Below are 10,707 nucleotides of genomic sequence, written 5' to 3'. Positions count from 1 at the left end.
GCCGCCATCTTTAGAAGGTCGCGGCCGGTGGAGGGCGGGGGGGCACCCCCCAAATCTTGCACCCGTGACCCCCCCCCGCATGACCTCACCAGCAGCACGGCTATGACCTCACTCCCCGCCATGACATCACAAGCCGGGCGCCGGGACAGCCTTTTATTGGGGCTCCGCCCCTCCCCGGGCTCTTTTTTTTTGTTTTTTTTTTCCCTTTTTTTCCTCCTTTTTCTTAAAAAATAAATGTACAACTCCGGACGGCGGTTCGGTACAAAATATACACGTCTGGGGGGGGGGGGGAGGCGAGAGGGGCCATGTACAAAAATAGAGGGGGCGAGGGGGGCCCCGGGGGTCCCAGTACCCCAGCCGGGGCGGGGTGTGGGGGGCAGTGGGATGCCAGGGGATCGGGGGGGGGACGGGGGATGCACCCGGGGCCCCCAAACCCGCCCCCCACACCCCCACCCCCCCCCCGGTGCCAAGGGCCCCTGGCCAAAGTGCGTCAGTGCGGGGGGGCCGGCCCCCGGAGGGGTGGGGGCCCCGGGGGGGGGGCGCCCCCGGAGGGGTGGGGGCCCCGGGGGGGGGGCGCCCCCGGCCCTCACTGGCTGCCCGGCTCCAGCTTGTAGGAGAGCTCGAAGAGCAAGTTCTGGTTGTCGATGACGCGCAGCTGCCGCACGTAGGCCTTGGTCTGCAGCTGGCCGGGGGACGCCTCCGGCTCCAGGCCTGGGGGGGCGTCAGTGCCGGGGGGGCGCAGGGACGGCGGTGTGGGGATGCGGGGACGGGGAAATGGGAACGGGGGATGGGGGGAGGAGGCCGTGGGGGTGCGGAGAGCAGGGATGGCAGGACGCAGGGATGGGAGGTGGGGGGACGCAGGGATGGGAGGTGGGGGGACGCAGGGATGGGAGGTGGGGGGACGCAGGGATGGGGATGGGCGTCTAGACACATCCCCACCCGCTGGGGTCAGCCCCCTCCCCTCCCATACTGCTGGCCCCTCGCCCCCTGCCCAGCCGGGGCTGCGGGGGTCCCAGCCCCCCGCCATACTCACAGAGCGGGCGGCTCCGGTACTTCCGGACGGTCCTCACTTTCTCAGCGATGCAGTGCTGGGGCAAAGAGCACCCCCGGGTCAGCCCCCGGCCCCATGGGACCCTGCCTGACCCCCCTCAGGGACCACCTGCCCTCCAGGTCCCCGCTCTGGGACCCCATTGCACACACGGGGGTATCACCAGGGACCTCCTCCCCCCCGAGGACCCTGCACCCCCCAGGGCCTCCACCCCACTGCAGGGACAGGAGGGCCCCAGGCCCTCAGTGGGCTCCCTCTTCCCTGGCCTCACCCCGGGGGTCCCTCAGCCATGTTGCCCCCAAACGAGGGGCACCCACCAGTTTCTCCACGTTGACCAGCCCGTCCAGGAGGGTCTTGCTGCCTTCGTGCAGGAACGTCAGATCTGGGGGTGAGTGGGGGGTGAGGGGGTCCCCATGGGGCAGCAGCAGGACCCCGACCCATGCGGGGTGTGGGCAGCCCCCATGCCCCCCTCACCTTTGAGGATGAGCGGCACGAAGGGGATGAGGGGGGGTTTCATCTTGGCCAGCACCTCCCGGTAGGTCTTGTGGTTTCTGCAGGGGTCCTGGGAGGGGGACAGGGGGTCAGGTTTGGGGGGGGGTGGGCAGCTCCCCATGAGTGACAGCACCCTGCTCAGGACCCCTCCGCCACACCGGCTGTGTGGGCACAGGGTTGTAGCCGCTGCCGGTGGCCTGGGGGGGGGACACAGACACACAAGGACACCCTGGGACAGCGCAGGAACATCCCCTGCCCACCAGCTCCCCAAATACCCCGCGGGGGGCACAGGGGCTCCCCCAACACCCACGGGTGCCGGGCTTCTCTCACCGTCAGGTTCTCAAACTTCCGAAACAGGTTCTTGAATTTCCCTGGGAGCTTCTGCAAGGCAAGCCCGGAGCGGGGCCGTGAGCACCCCGGGGGGGTGCGGGGCACCCCGGGGAGGTCTGGGGCACCCCACCACCCTGTACCTCCCAGGTGAGGCGCAGGCGGCTGATGGCGGCGTTGTTGAGCCCGATGACAATGGCGTAGAAGGAGAGCATGTCCTGGTTCTGCTTGCAGCTGCGGGGACGGAGAGGGTGAGCAGCAGGACAGGGGACCCCCCCTCCCCAAACCTCACGCCCCCGGCCCTGCGCTCACATGGCGGCAATCTTGATGAGCTTCTTGAGGAGGTGGGCGCGCTTGCCCAGCGCCTCGCAGAGCAGCAGCTCGGTGCCCACCCAGTGCTGCACCTCGCTGCACCGCTGCAGCAGCAGCTCCAGGTTGGCCGTCTCCCGCCGGCCCCGCTCCCCGTGGAACACGTAATCCACGAACTCCAGCTGCCGAGGTGGGAAGGGGGACACATCAGGACCCCCGTGCCGCACCGCAGCCCCCCGCCGGCCCCCCGCCACCCCTTACCTCGTGGATGCAGCGGAAGAGCTCCCAGTGGAAGGCGGTGAGGTGGTTGGCGATCTCCTCTGGCTCCGCGCGGTGAATCTCCGTGTCCCCCGGGACCACCTGGATCTCCTCAGGCAGCGGCACCTGCGAGGGGACACGGGGGATGCTCGGAGGGTGCTGGATCACGGGGGGGGGGGCCGCAGGAGGGACCCCCACTCTTCTGCCCAGGGCTCCGCGGCAGCCCCGGGGCTGGGCAGGTGGGTGGAGGCCCCCGACGCGGCGCCCACCAGGGAGTCGAAGGTGTCCCTGGTGCAGGCGAAGAGGTGGCTGTTGATGCCCAGGGTGGTGAAGACGCACTCCTCGCTGGGCTGCAGCACCGCTTTCTCTGCGGGCAGAAGGCGGGCAGGGGGTTGGCGCCGGCCGGACCCCTGCCCCTGCCCCACAACCACCCCCGGGCCCCACGGGCACCTCCGGACGAGGCCACGGTGACGAGGATGAGGGCGTCCTCGCGGGCGCTCTGCTCCTCTGAGTACTGCAGCTTCTCGGTGACAGAGGCCAGGATGTCCTGCACCGAGGCCGAGAGGCGGCTGCGGATGGTGACGTACGAGTGGTCCGGCATGTACACGCGGCAGAAAACTGGGGAGAGGGGAGTGGGGGGGGCGTCAGGGCCGCACCGGACCCCACGCACCTCCCCGCAGCCCCAGACAGGGAAACCGAGGCACGGAGCAGGCACAGCCACTTGCGGCCGCCGGCGGGTCAAGGAGGGGACACGGGGGGCACCCGGCTGCGGTCACTCACTCTCGTCGGAGCCCCGGAAAGCCACCCGCGTCTGCAGGCACGAGTCGATGCGGCGGAAGTGCCTGAAGAGCGGCTTCACCTGCTTGTTCAGGGGGGGGGTCTCGTCGGCCACCCTGCAGCACCGGCGCGGGGTCAGGCAGGGTGCCCACCCTGAGCCTTGCCGGGCTGCTCTGCCAGAGCGGGGGGCCACAGCCCCCACCCGGGTCCTCGCTCGTTACCGAACAGCTGCTAACGAGCTAATGAACCCCCCAGCTCCTGGGCGTCCCCAAGGACCACAACTCCTCGTCCCTCCCGGGGACTCCCTGACCCACAGGAAGCCCCTGGCCCCCCAGGACCCCCTGCCCCCCACACTCACTTGAGCTCCACGGTCTCCACGAGCTGGTGCAGCTTGAGGATCTCGTCCTCCAGGTCGTGGTACAGCGACGCGTCCTTCATGATGAGCAGGTAGAGCTCCTGGCGAGGGGAGAGGAGCTCAGGGCGGGGGGCTGCGGGGGGCTGGGGGGGCACGGGGAGGGGGCACCCACCTTGATCACCTTCCCGGCGCTCTCCTCCTCCTGCAGCAGCCCCTTGTAGGTCTCGAGGAAATGCAGCAGCACGGCCAGCACCGCCCGCTTGCGCCGCAGGCCGGCCCCCTCCTCCCAGCGTGGTGGGGGGCTGCCCGCCGCCAGCACAAAGGTGGCAGCGTCAAGGAGGGACCCCGGCGCGAGGAGGGACCCCGGGCACCCACTGCGAGCGTCTTCCTGCCCGCCCCGGCGGCACCCCCTGCCCGCCTCGCACCCAAACCTACGCGCCCACCCTCACGGCGCCCTCCTCACGCCCAGCCTCAGACCCCTCCCACTGCCCGCCCTCCTGGCACCCCAAGGTGCTCCCCACGCCCCCCCGCTGCCCCCCAAGGATATTGCTGGTGCAGCTGCTGCAGGAAGCGGTCGGTGGGCAGGAAGAGCGAATGCGTGAGCACGATGTCGTCCAGCAGCGACTCTGGGGGGAGACGGGGGGCAGGAGTGGGCACCCCACGCTGCGCAGCCCCACCGCCGGCACCCCCCGAGCCCCCGCGTCCGGCGGAGCGATGTTCATCCGCAGGGAGACGCCGACCCCACGCCGCGCCCGGCGCTGCCCCGCGGACCCGCTCCCACCCCGCGGGGCAGCCGGGGCCCGGGAGGAGCGCGGCGCGGGGGCAGCGGCGGCCGCGGGGCAGGACCCGAGCCGCGACGCCTCGGCACGCCCGGGCCCCGGAGAGAGCCCAGCTGCGGCCAAACAAACCCCTGCCCACAGCGCCGGGCAGCGGGGAAACTGAGGCAGGTGGCGGCAGCAACTCTTTGGGCGGCCGCGCTCACGGCACCGGTGCCCACGGCCGGGACAGCACAGGCGGCACCGGCCCTGGGGACGGTGTTTTGGCACGGCACGGCACGGCCGGGTGAGCCCAGGGGCCGTACCGGCGGCAGTGCCCGTCACCGCCAGCACCCGGCCGCCGCCGCCGCGACCTTTGGACCAGGCACCGCTCCCTCGCCCAGCCCCGCAGCAACCCTCGACCCCGAGCGGGTCCCCGGCCGGATAGGTGCCCGGGGGCCGTGCCCGCGTGCCTCAGCCACGCCGTGGCGGGACCCCAGCGTCCCCACAGGGCCCTTCCCAGGCCCAAGGAGCTGTCCACGCGGAGGGGGGGGGCGTGCTGAGCATCCCCCCAGCCGCCCTGGCCCGTTAACCCGGCCACGGATCTGTGCCAGGCCGGGGCCGAGGCTCCCCTGGCGCCACCGCAGCGGGGCACAGCGCCCACGGGGGCCGAGCTGCCGCCGAAAGCGGGACACGGCAGACTGGGGCACAGGCTGGGCCCACCGGCCCCTCCAGCCCCTTGCGGGCCGGTGCCCCACATCCAGCCTCCTGCACCCACGTCGGGGCAGGCAGGGGGCACCAGCAGCGTGGAGGGTGCAGGTGCGTGGCCCCCAGCTCCCCCTGCCCCGGGTGCAGCCCCCTCCTGGGCGCTGCCTGGGAAGCAGGATGAGAACATCCCCCACCCCAGCCCTGCCTCAGTTTCCCCACACCGTCCCTCAGAGCCGCAGGGACACCTTCCCGTGCCATCCCGTCCTCCGGACCCCTGCCCTGGCTCCTGCCCCTCCCGCTCCCCGCCAGCCCGGGCACCGCAGGGCCGGGCCGGGCCTGGCAGCGTGTTGGTGCAGGCCTGGTGCTGCCAGCCCGTCTCGCTCCTGCCCGAAGGGCTCCCGGGTGTCGGGGTGCGAGCCCCACCCGGCCCTGGCGCGTGGGGCTGGCGGCGGGTTGGGGGTCCCCGTGCCCCCCAGGGGTCCCGCGCCCCGGCAGCCGAGCGGGGTCGGCTGGAGCAGGGGGTCCTGGTGGTGTGGGAGCGATCGCAGCCCCCCCGCACCCGAAACTACCACGACACCTCAGCACCAGGAGCCGCGGCGGGACGGCACCGGGGTGCCCGTGCCGGGGGGAAGGGGCGCCTAGCCGCCCCCCCCCCCCCCGCTGCTGCGGCTCCCGTCGGGGCTGATTGTCATCAGCGCGAAAACGCTAACGGTGACCGGCTCTGCGCGGCCCGTGCCCGGCCAACCTCGGCCTCCGCCGGGCCCGGCGCTGCCCCGACCCCCCCGTCCCCCTGCCCGCCTCCTCCGCCGCACCGGTGCTCCGCGGGACCCCCGCCCTCCCCGCAAATGCCTCCGCCTGCCCCGCTGCCACGGGGCGGGGGGTCCGGTCCCGGGGACCCAGCCTGACCTAGCCGCCCCGACCACCCCCCCCGGCCCCCCCCGCGTCGTACCTGCCCCGCAGCCGCGGCCGTGCCCGCCGCCCGCCGGCAGCCGCTCCAGCAGCGCGGCCAGAAGCCGCTCGGGGGGCACGGGGGCGGCGGGGCCGCAGCAGCAGCGGGCGGCGGGCGGCGGCTCCGGGCTCGGCGGCTCCAGGTACCGGTCGCGGTCGGCGCCCGGCGACGGCTCCTCGGGGGATCGGAGCGGGGCCTCGGGCGGCCGCAGCTCCAGGCAGCGGCCCTCGCCCCCCGGCCGCGGCCCCGCCGGCCCCGCCGGCTCCTCGGGTGAGGGGGGCGGGCGCGACAGGCTCTGCCGCCGAGGCCCCGGTGCGGGTGCGGATGCCGGTGCGGGGCGGGCGGGCAGGTGCGAGCCCGGCTTCTTCAGCAACTTCTCCAGCGGCTTCATGGCCGCCCGGGCGCGGCGGCGGCTCAGGGGCCCATGGGCGGCGGCGGCGGCGGCTCCGCTCGGCTCGGGCTCGGGCCCCGGCGCCGCTCCCCGCCCGCCCCGCGCTGCGCCCCGCGGAGCCGCCGCCAGCGCCCGCCCCCCCCCCCGCGCCCCGCCCCGCCGCTGGCACCTGCCCGCCCCCCCCCCACCCCCGCAGCACCGGAGCTGCCCCGTCTCGGGGCCGCGGGGACAGCGCGATGCAGCCGGCACGGGCACGCGCCCCCCCCCCCAGCAGCCCCGCACCGGTGATGGTGCGTTGCAAACCGCCCCCCCCCCCCCGCAAGCACCATCACAGCGGGGACACGGCCGCACACCCACTCGCCATCAGTCACGCACAGGGCAGAGCCCCCGCACCCCCCCCCCGCCGTACAGGGGGGTCAAACAGCCCCCCGACACCCCCCCGACACCACAGGGGCCGCACCGTCGCGTGTCCCCACACAGCGACGCAGCCTCACCCCCCACGTGCGTCCCCCACCCGTGTCACGCCCCTGTCACGCCCTAATGCCCCGGACCCCGGGAAACCCACGCGGCCCCACCGTACCGGCCCACCGCCCCGGCAGCCCTGCGGCGTGCAGGACCCTCTCCCCCACTGGTGTCCCCTCCACACGAGGCACGTCCCCAGGCATGGGGTGATCCCCCCAGCCCAGCTCTCTGCACCCCATCGCAGCGTGGGAAAAGGCCAGGGGTGGGTGCAGGGCGCAGGACCCCCCACCCTGCTGCACGCACCCCCCCCGAGCAGGGCCAGGCAGGCCGGGGCAGCTGCCTGCCCCCCGCGCCGCCTGCCAGGCCGGGAACAGGCCCTGCCAGGCCGGCAAGCTGGGGCAGGTGCCGGGGCAGGGCAGGGTGGGACGCGGCGCCCGCCCGGGGCAGAGGCGCCGTGCCCCCGGCCCGCTGGGTGCCGAGCACCCGCCCTGCCTGGGCCCCGCTGCCCCCGGCCCCGCCGAGCGCGGCTGGGGAGGCTTCGGGCCCGAGTGCGGCGCTGCAGCCCTTCGAGCAGAGCAATGGCGGTGGCAGCAGCGCGGGGACGGACCCCATGTCCCCCCCCCGTCACCATCGCCCGGGGCAGGGCTGGGACAGCGGCAAGGCCGGGGGGGCGCGATGGGTGACGCCGTGGCCCCCGCAGTGCCCCGGGGGTTTGGGGAGGGAGGGATGGAGGATGGGGGTCTAGCGGCTCCCGCTTTGTTCCCGCTTCGCCTCCACCCGGCAGTTGCTTGGCAACTCCATCCGGGCGCGGCGGGAAAGCGGCAAAACGTGTCCCCCGTGTCCCCCATGTCCCCACGCGCAGGGCCCCGGCGGCGCAGCACGGCACAGCGCGGCAGGGCACAGCCCGGCCCTCAGCCCCACGGCACCGCCACCCACCCTGCCAGGCCCCAGCAGCCCCCCACATCCCACCCAAGACCCCAAAACACTCCCACTCAGCCAAATTCTTCCGTCCCCTCTGCCCAGGGTGGCCGGACAAGGGTGCCTGGCGCCGGGTGCCAGCGGTGCAGATGCCCGCTGGCTGGGCTGCAGCCGCATGGAGAGGGGCTGCTCCTGACCGGCTGCAGGAGGGGAAACTGAGGCACAGAGAGGCTGTGGGAGCAGGGTTGCAGCTCGGTCGCGTGGCAGGAAGGACCCGGAGCACCGCGCAGTGCCGAGGCCGTACTCGCCCCTGGGAAACACGCTCCAGATCTGGGCCCCGCACCTCGGCCCAGCTCCTCTCCCACGGCTCGGCAGGGACGGGGGCACTGCTGGCACAGAGCAAGCTATTAGCTTAATTAATTTGCTGCTATTTCTCCTAACGAGCTGGGATCTGGAGCAGGCGCTTCCCTCCCAAAGCCTGCGCCTCCATTTGCAGCCGCGCTGCGTTCCCCCGCCCCGGCAGCCGAGCAGGGGGTGCGAAGCCTCCAGGCACTGCTCAAAACAGACCTTGTGTAGGAGGGAAAAAATCACACGAGGGAGAAATCCCGCCCCAAGCCTGCGCCTTAACCCACTTCCCGGCTGCAGTGCTGGGAGAGGGGATCTTGGCATTTGGGGAAGGGGAGAGCCCCCAGGTGAGGGGCTTCTTACCCGGCAGCATCTCTGCAAGGGCCCCTCAACAGCCCGAGCCCCCTGCCAGGGAGGGAAACTGAGGCACGGGCACTGCTGAGGGAAGGGGCAGCACGGCTTGGGGGGGCAGGAGGTCGATGGCTCCTTCCTCTGCTGCCAGGTGGGCTCTGGGACACGGACCCCGCTGTCAGCAGCGAGGGCAGGGGCCAGGGAGAACGGCTGGGGCTGGAGGAGAGGGGCTGGGGCAGGATGCAAAGCGGGGAGTTGAGGTCCCCCTGCCCTCCCAAGCTCCCTCCACCACGGCGTTGGCAGGCCCTGCCGGAATCCTTCCCCCTCCCCGCGCTTCCCCCCAGCCCTGAGCCCCCCCAAGCCCTGCTGACAGCTGGCCGCAGGAGGGCAGAGCCCACGGCGGTGCCCCCTCACCACCCCTGTGACAGTGGGGGGGCCGGCAGGGTGCAGGAGCTGGGTATGCACCCCCCCCCACCTCCATTTGCCGTGGGAAGCGGGGCCGCTGCGGCGAGGCGGAGGGAGGCGGCGCGGCATGGAAGCACGCAGGCGGCAGCTCCCACACCACCTACACACCAGTTGTTCCTTCCCCCGTGAGCAAGGCTGCAGGGAGAGGAGGGGGCTCGCTCCTGCGCCGAGCCCCGCTGCCGGGGCAGCGGCTGCTCCCCAGGGACGCCAGCGTGGGTGCCAGGGCGGCGGCCGCAGAGGAGCTGCTCTTCCAGTCCCACCAGAAGCTCCCGGAAAGGGGAGAGCAGCTCCCGGGGTGCAGCCCAGCTTTCCGGCAGCGCGGCGGAAGGGATGACAGTCCTACCGCGGAAGGGCACGCGCACACCGTCCCTGTGGGTCTCAGCCGCAGGAAAAAGAGTCGGAGAGCTGGCTGCTTTCTAAAACATGTTCTCATCTGCGTGCCAATACAGTGCTGGTTACAAATGTGTGCTCCTAGGGGACCGGAATCCAAACAAACAAAACCAAAAACCCATCACAGTGTTGTAAGGTCCAGGACGTCAGCCATGCAACCCATACGTTAACGACAGAGTTCAGCCTTACGGCAGAGATACAGTTACACGTCAAACAGAAGGAGTTTCTGCTTTTAAAACGTCGCTTTGATGTCTGAAATCAGGTACAAAAGGTCATCGAGTTACAGACACACAAAGAAGGTATATTCTGCGGGAGAGCTGGGCACGCACGAGATCTCAACCAGAGAGCGGGCAGGTGGGCTGCTGGGCCCCCCTCCCTCGCCGCAGATGGGCACTGGGAGGCCAAGACACCGTCTGCTTGGAGCGGCAACGCTCCCCCCTCTCGCCGAGCGGCCAGAGCCGGCAGCTGGCACTTCCCCACGCCGCCCCAGCACGTGCTCGGGGCGAGCGGCAGGAATCGGCAGCTCTGCCTTGCCAAGTTTCCTAATGCAATTTGCAAACGGCTGCGAGGACACAGCCGAGCCCAAGCACGACCGGGAGCTGGAGCTGCTCTGCCTGCCGCGGTGCCGGCGGGATGCGTGCTGCAGAGCGGTGGTGCAGCACTGCGGTGCAGGTGAGGCGGGCACAGCTTGGCACAGCCGGTGCTGCGGTGCCAGTCGCCCTGGCAGGTCGGCCTCCGAACCCTAACGGGGGAAACAAGGCTGCCGAGGGGGATGCTGGTTTACGCGGCGGCAGGCTGAGGCGCTTCCCCCTGGGGCTGGGAGCCCAGGCTGGATGCGTCGGGGCGGGTTACAACACCCCCTTCCGCTTCCACAGCGGCAACACCCAAGCGCTAGGAGCAAATCCCTCTCTGCGTGCCCTGTCAGGCTGGTTTGTCTGCTGGCAGGGCTGTTCCGACAGAGGCGAGGTGCCTGGACGCCCATAAACCTCCCTCGCTGCCTCCGGTTTGGCAGAGGCGCAGGAGGCCAGTGGAAATCTCCCCCTGCTCTGCAAGGTGTGCCCGTGGCAGCGCGCAGCGGGGCTGGCTCCGTGCCCGTGCAGGAGGGTTCCCACCCGACGCAAGCAGAGAGCCTCGCACAGACACGGGCAGAAAGTGCCAGTGACACAAGTCACCAACTGCGCTTATTCGGAAAACAGAAACGGGAGGAGCTTCTAAATTAAGTGGTGACTGCACAGCCAGCGTGTTCCTGACAGACTCCTATCACTCAGCTGCTCTTCCTATGCTTAAACAACAGCAGAAATAAACTTGCTAATTTAAAAAGATAATTTAAATGAAGAATTAACTTAATCGCCTGTCTCCACAGGGGGCAGGGGATGTTACGTTCCGGTTAGCCAAACAAATTCGAAA

The 10,707-nt window shown here is 71.4% G+C and overlaps 1 protein-coding gene across 1 annotated transcript; it reads right to left on the bottom strand.

The window, feature by feature from the left end:
• Nucleotides 1–139: 139 nt before the first annotated feature.
• RAPGEFL1 (Rap guanine nucleotide exchange factor like 1) lies at nt 140–6,404 on the bottom strand. The gene is made up of 15 exons (XM_086766977.1): nt 5,979–6,404; nt 4,114–4,192; nt 3,739–3,889; nt 3,570–3,667; nt 3,215–3,327; nt 2,885–3,052; nt 2,704–2,801; nt 2,438–2,560; nt 2,180–2,358; nt 2,011–2,101; nt 1,871–1,921; nt 1,523–1,610; nt 1,366–1,430; nt 1,034–1,088; nt 140–711 (listed from the first exon to the last, which is right to left on the bottom strand). Exons 1-15 carry the CDS (start codon nt 6,367–6,369, stop codon nt 587–589), a joined length of 1,875 nt encoding a protein of 624 aa, XP_086623103.1. The 5' UTR covers nt 6,370–6,404; the 3' UTR covers nt 140–586.
• Between the last annotated feature and the right edge of the window lie 4,303 nt (nt 6,405–10,707).

The sequence above is a fragment of the Chlamydotis macqueenii genome, chromosome 25 (assembly GCF_036417535.1).
Source record: "Chlamydotis macqueenii isolate bChlMac1 chromosome 25, bChlMac1.mat, whole genome shotgun sequence".
Taxonomy (NCBI): domain Eukaryota; kingdom Metazoa; phylum Chordata; class Aves; order Otidiformes; family Otididae; genus Chlamydotis; species Chlamydotis macqueenii.
The sequence above is the reverse complement of the archived record's forward strand: the minus strand, read 5'-3'. Positions and strand labels throughout refer to the sequence as shown.

Bases quoted from the DNA above. Each gene is read 5' to 3' on its own strand.
- RAPGEFL1 (XM_086766977.1), bottom strand. From the start codon at position 6,369: ATGAAGCCGCTGGAGAAGTTGCTGAAGAAGCCGGGCTCGCACCTGCCC. The intron at 3,328-3,569 runs GTGAGTGTGGGG...CCGGTGCTGCAG, and splicing joins GTGGAGACCGTGGAGCTCAA to GGTGGCCGACGAGACCCCCC. The intron at 2,802-2,884 runs GTGCCCGTGGGG...TTCTGCCCGCAG, and splicing joins CACCGTGGCCTCGTCCGGAG to AGAAAGCGGTGCTGCAGCCC.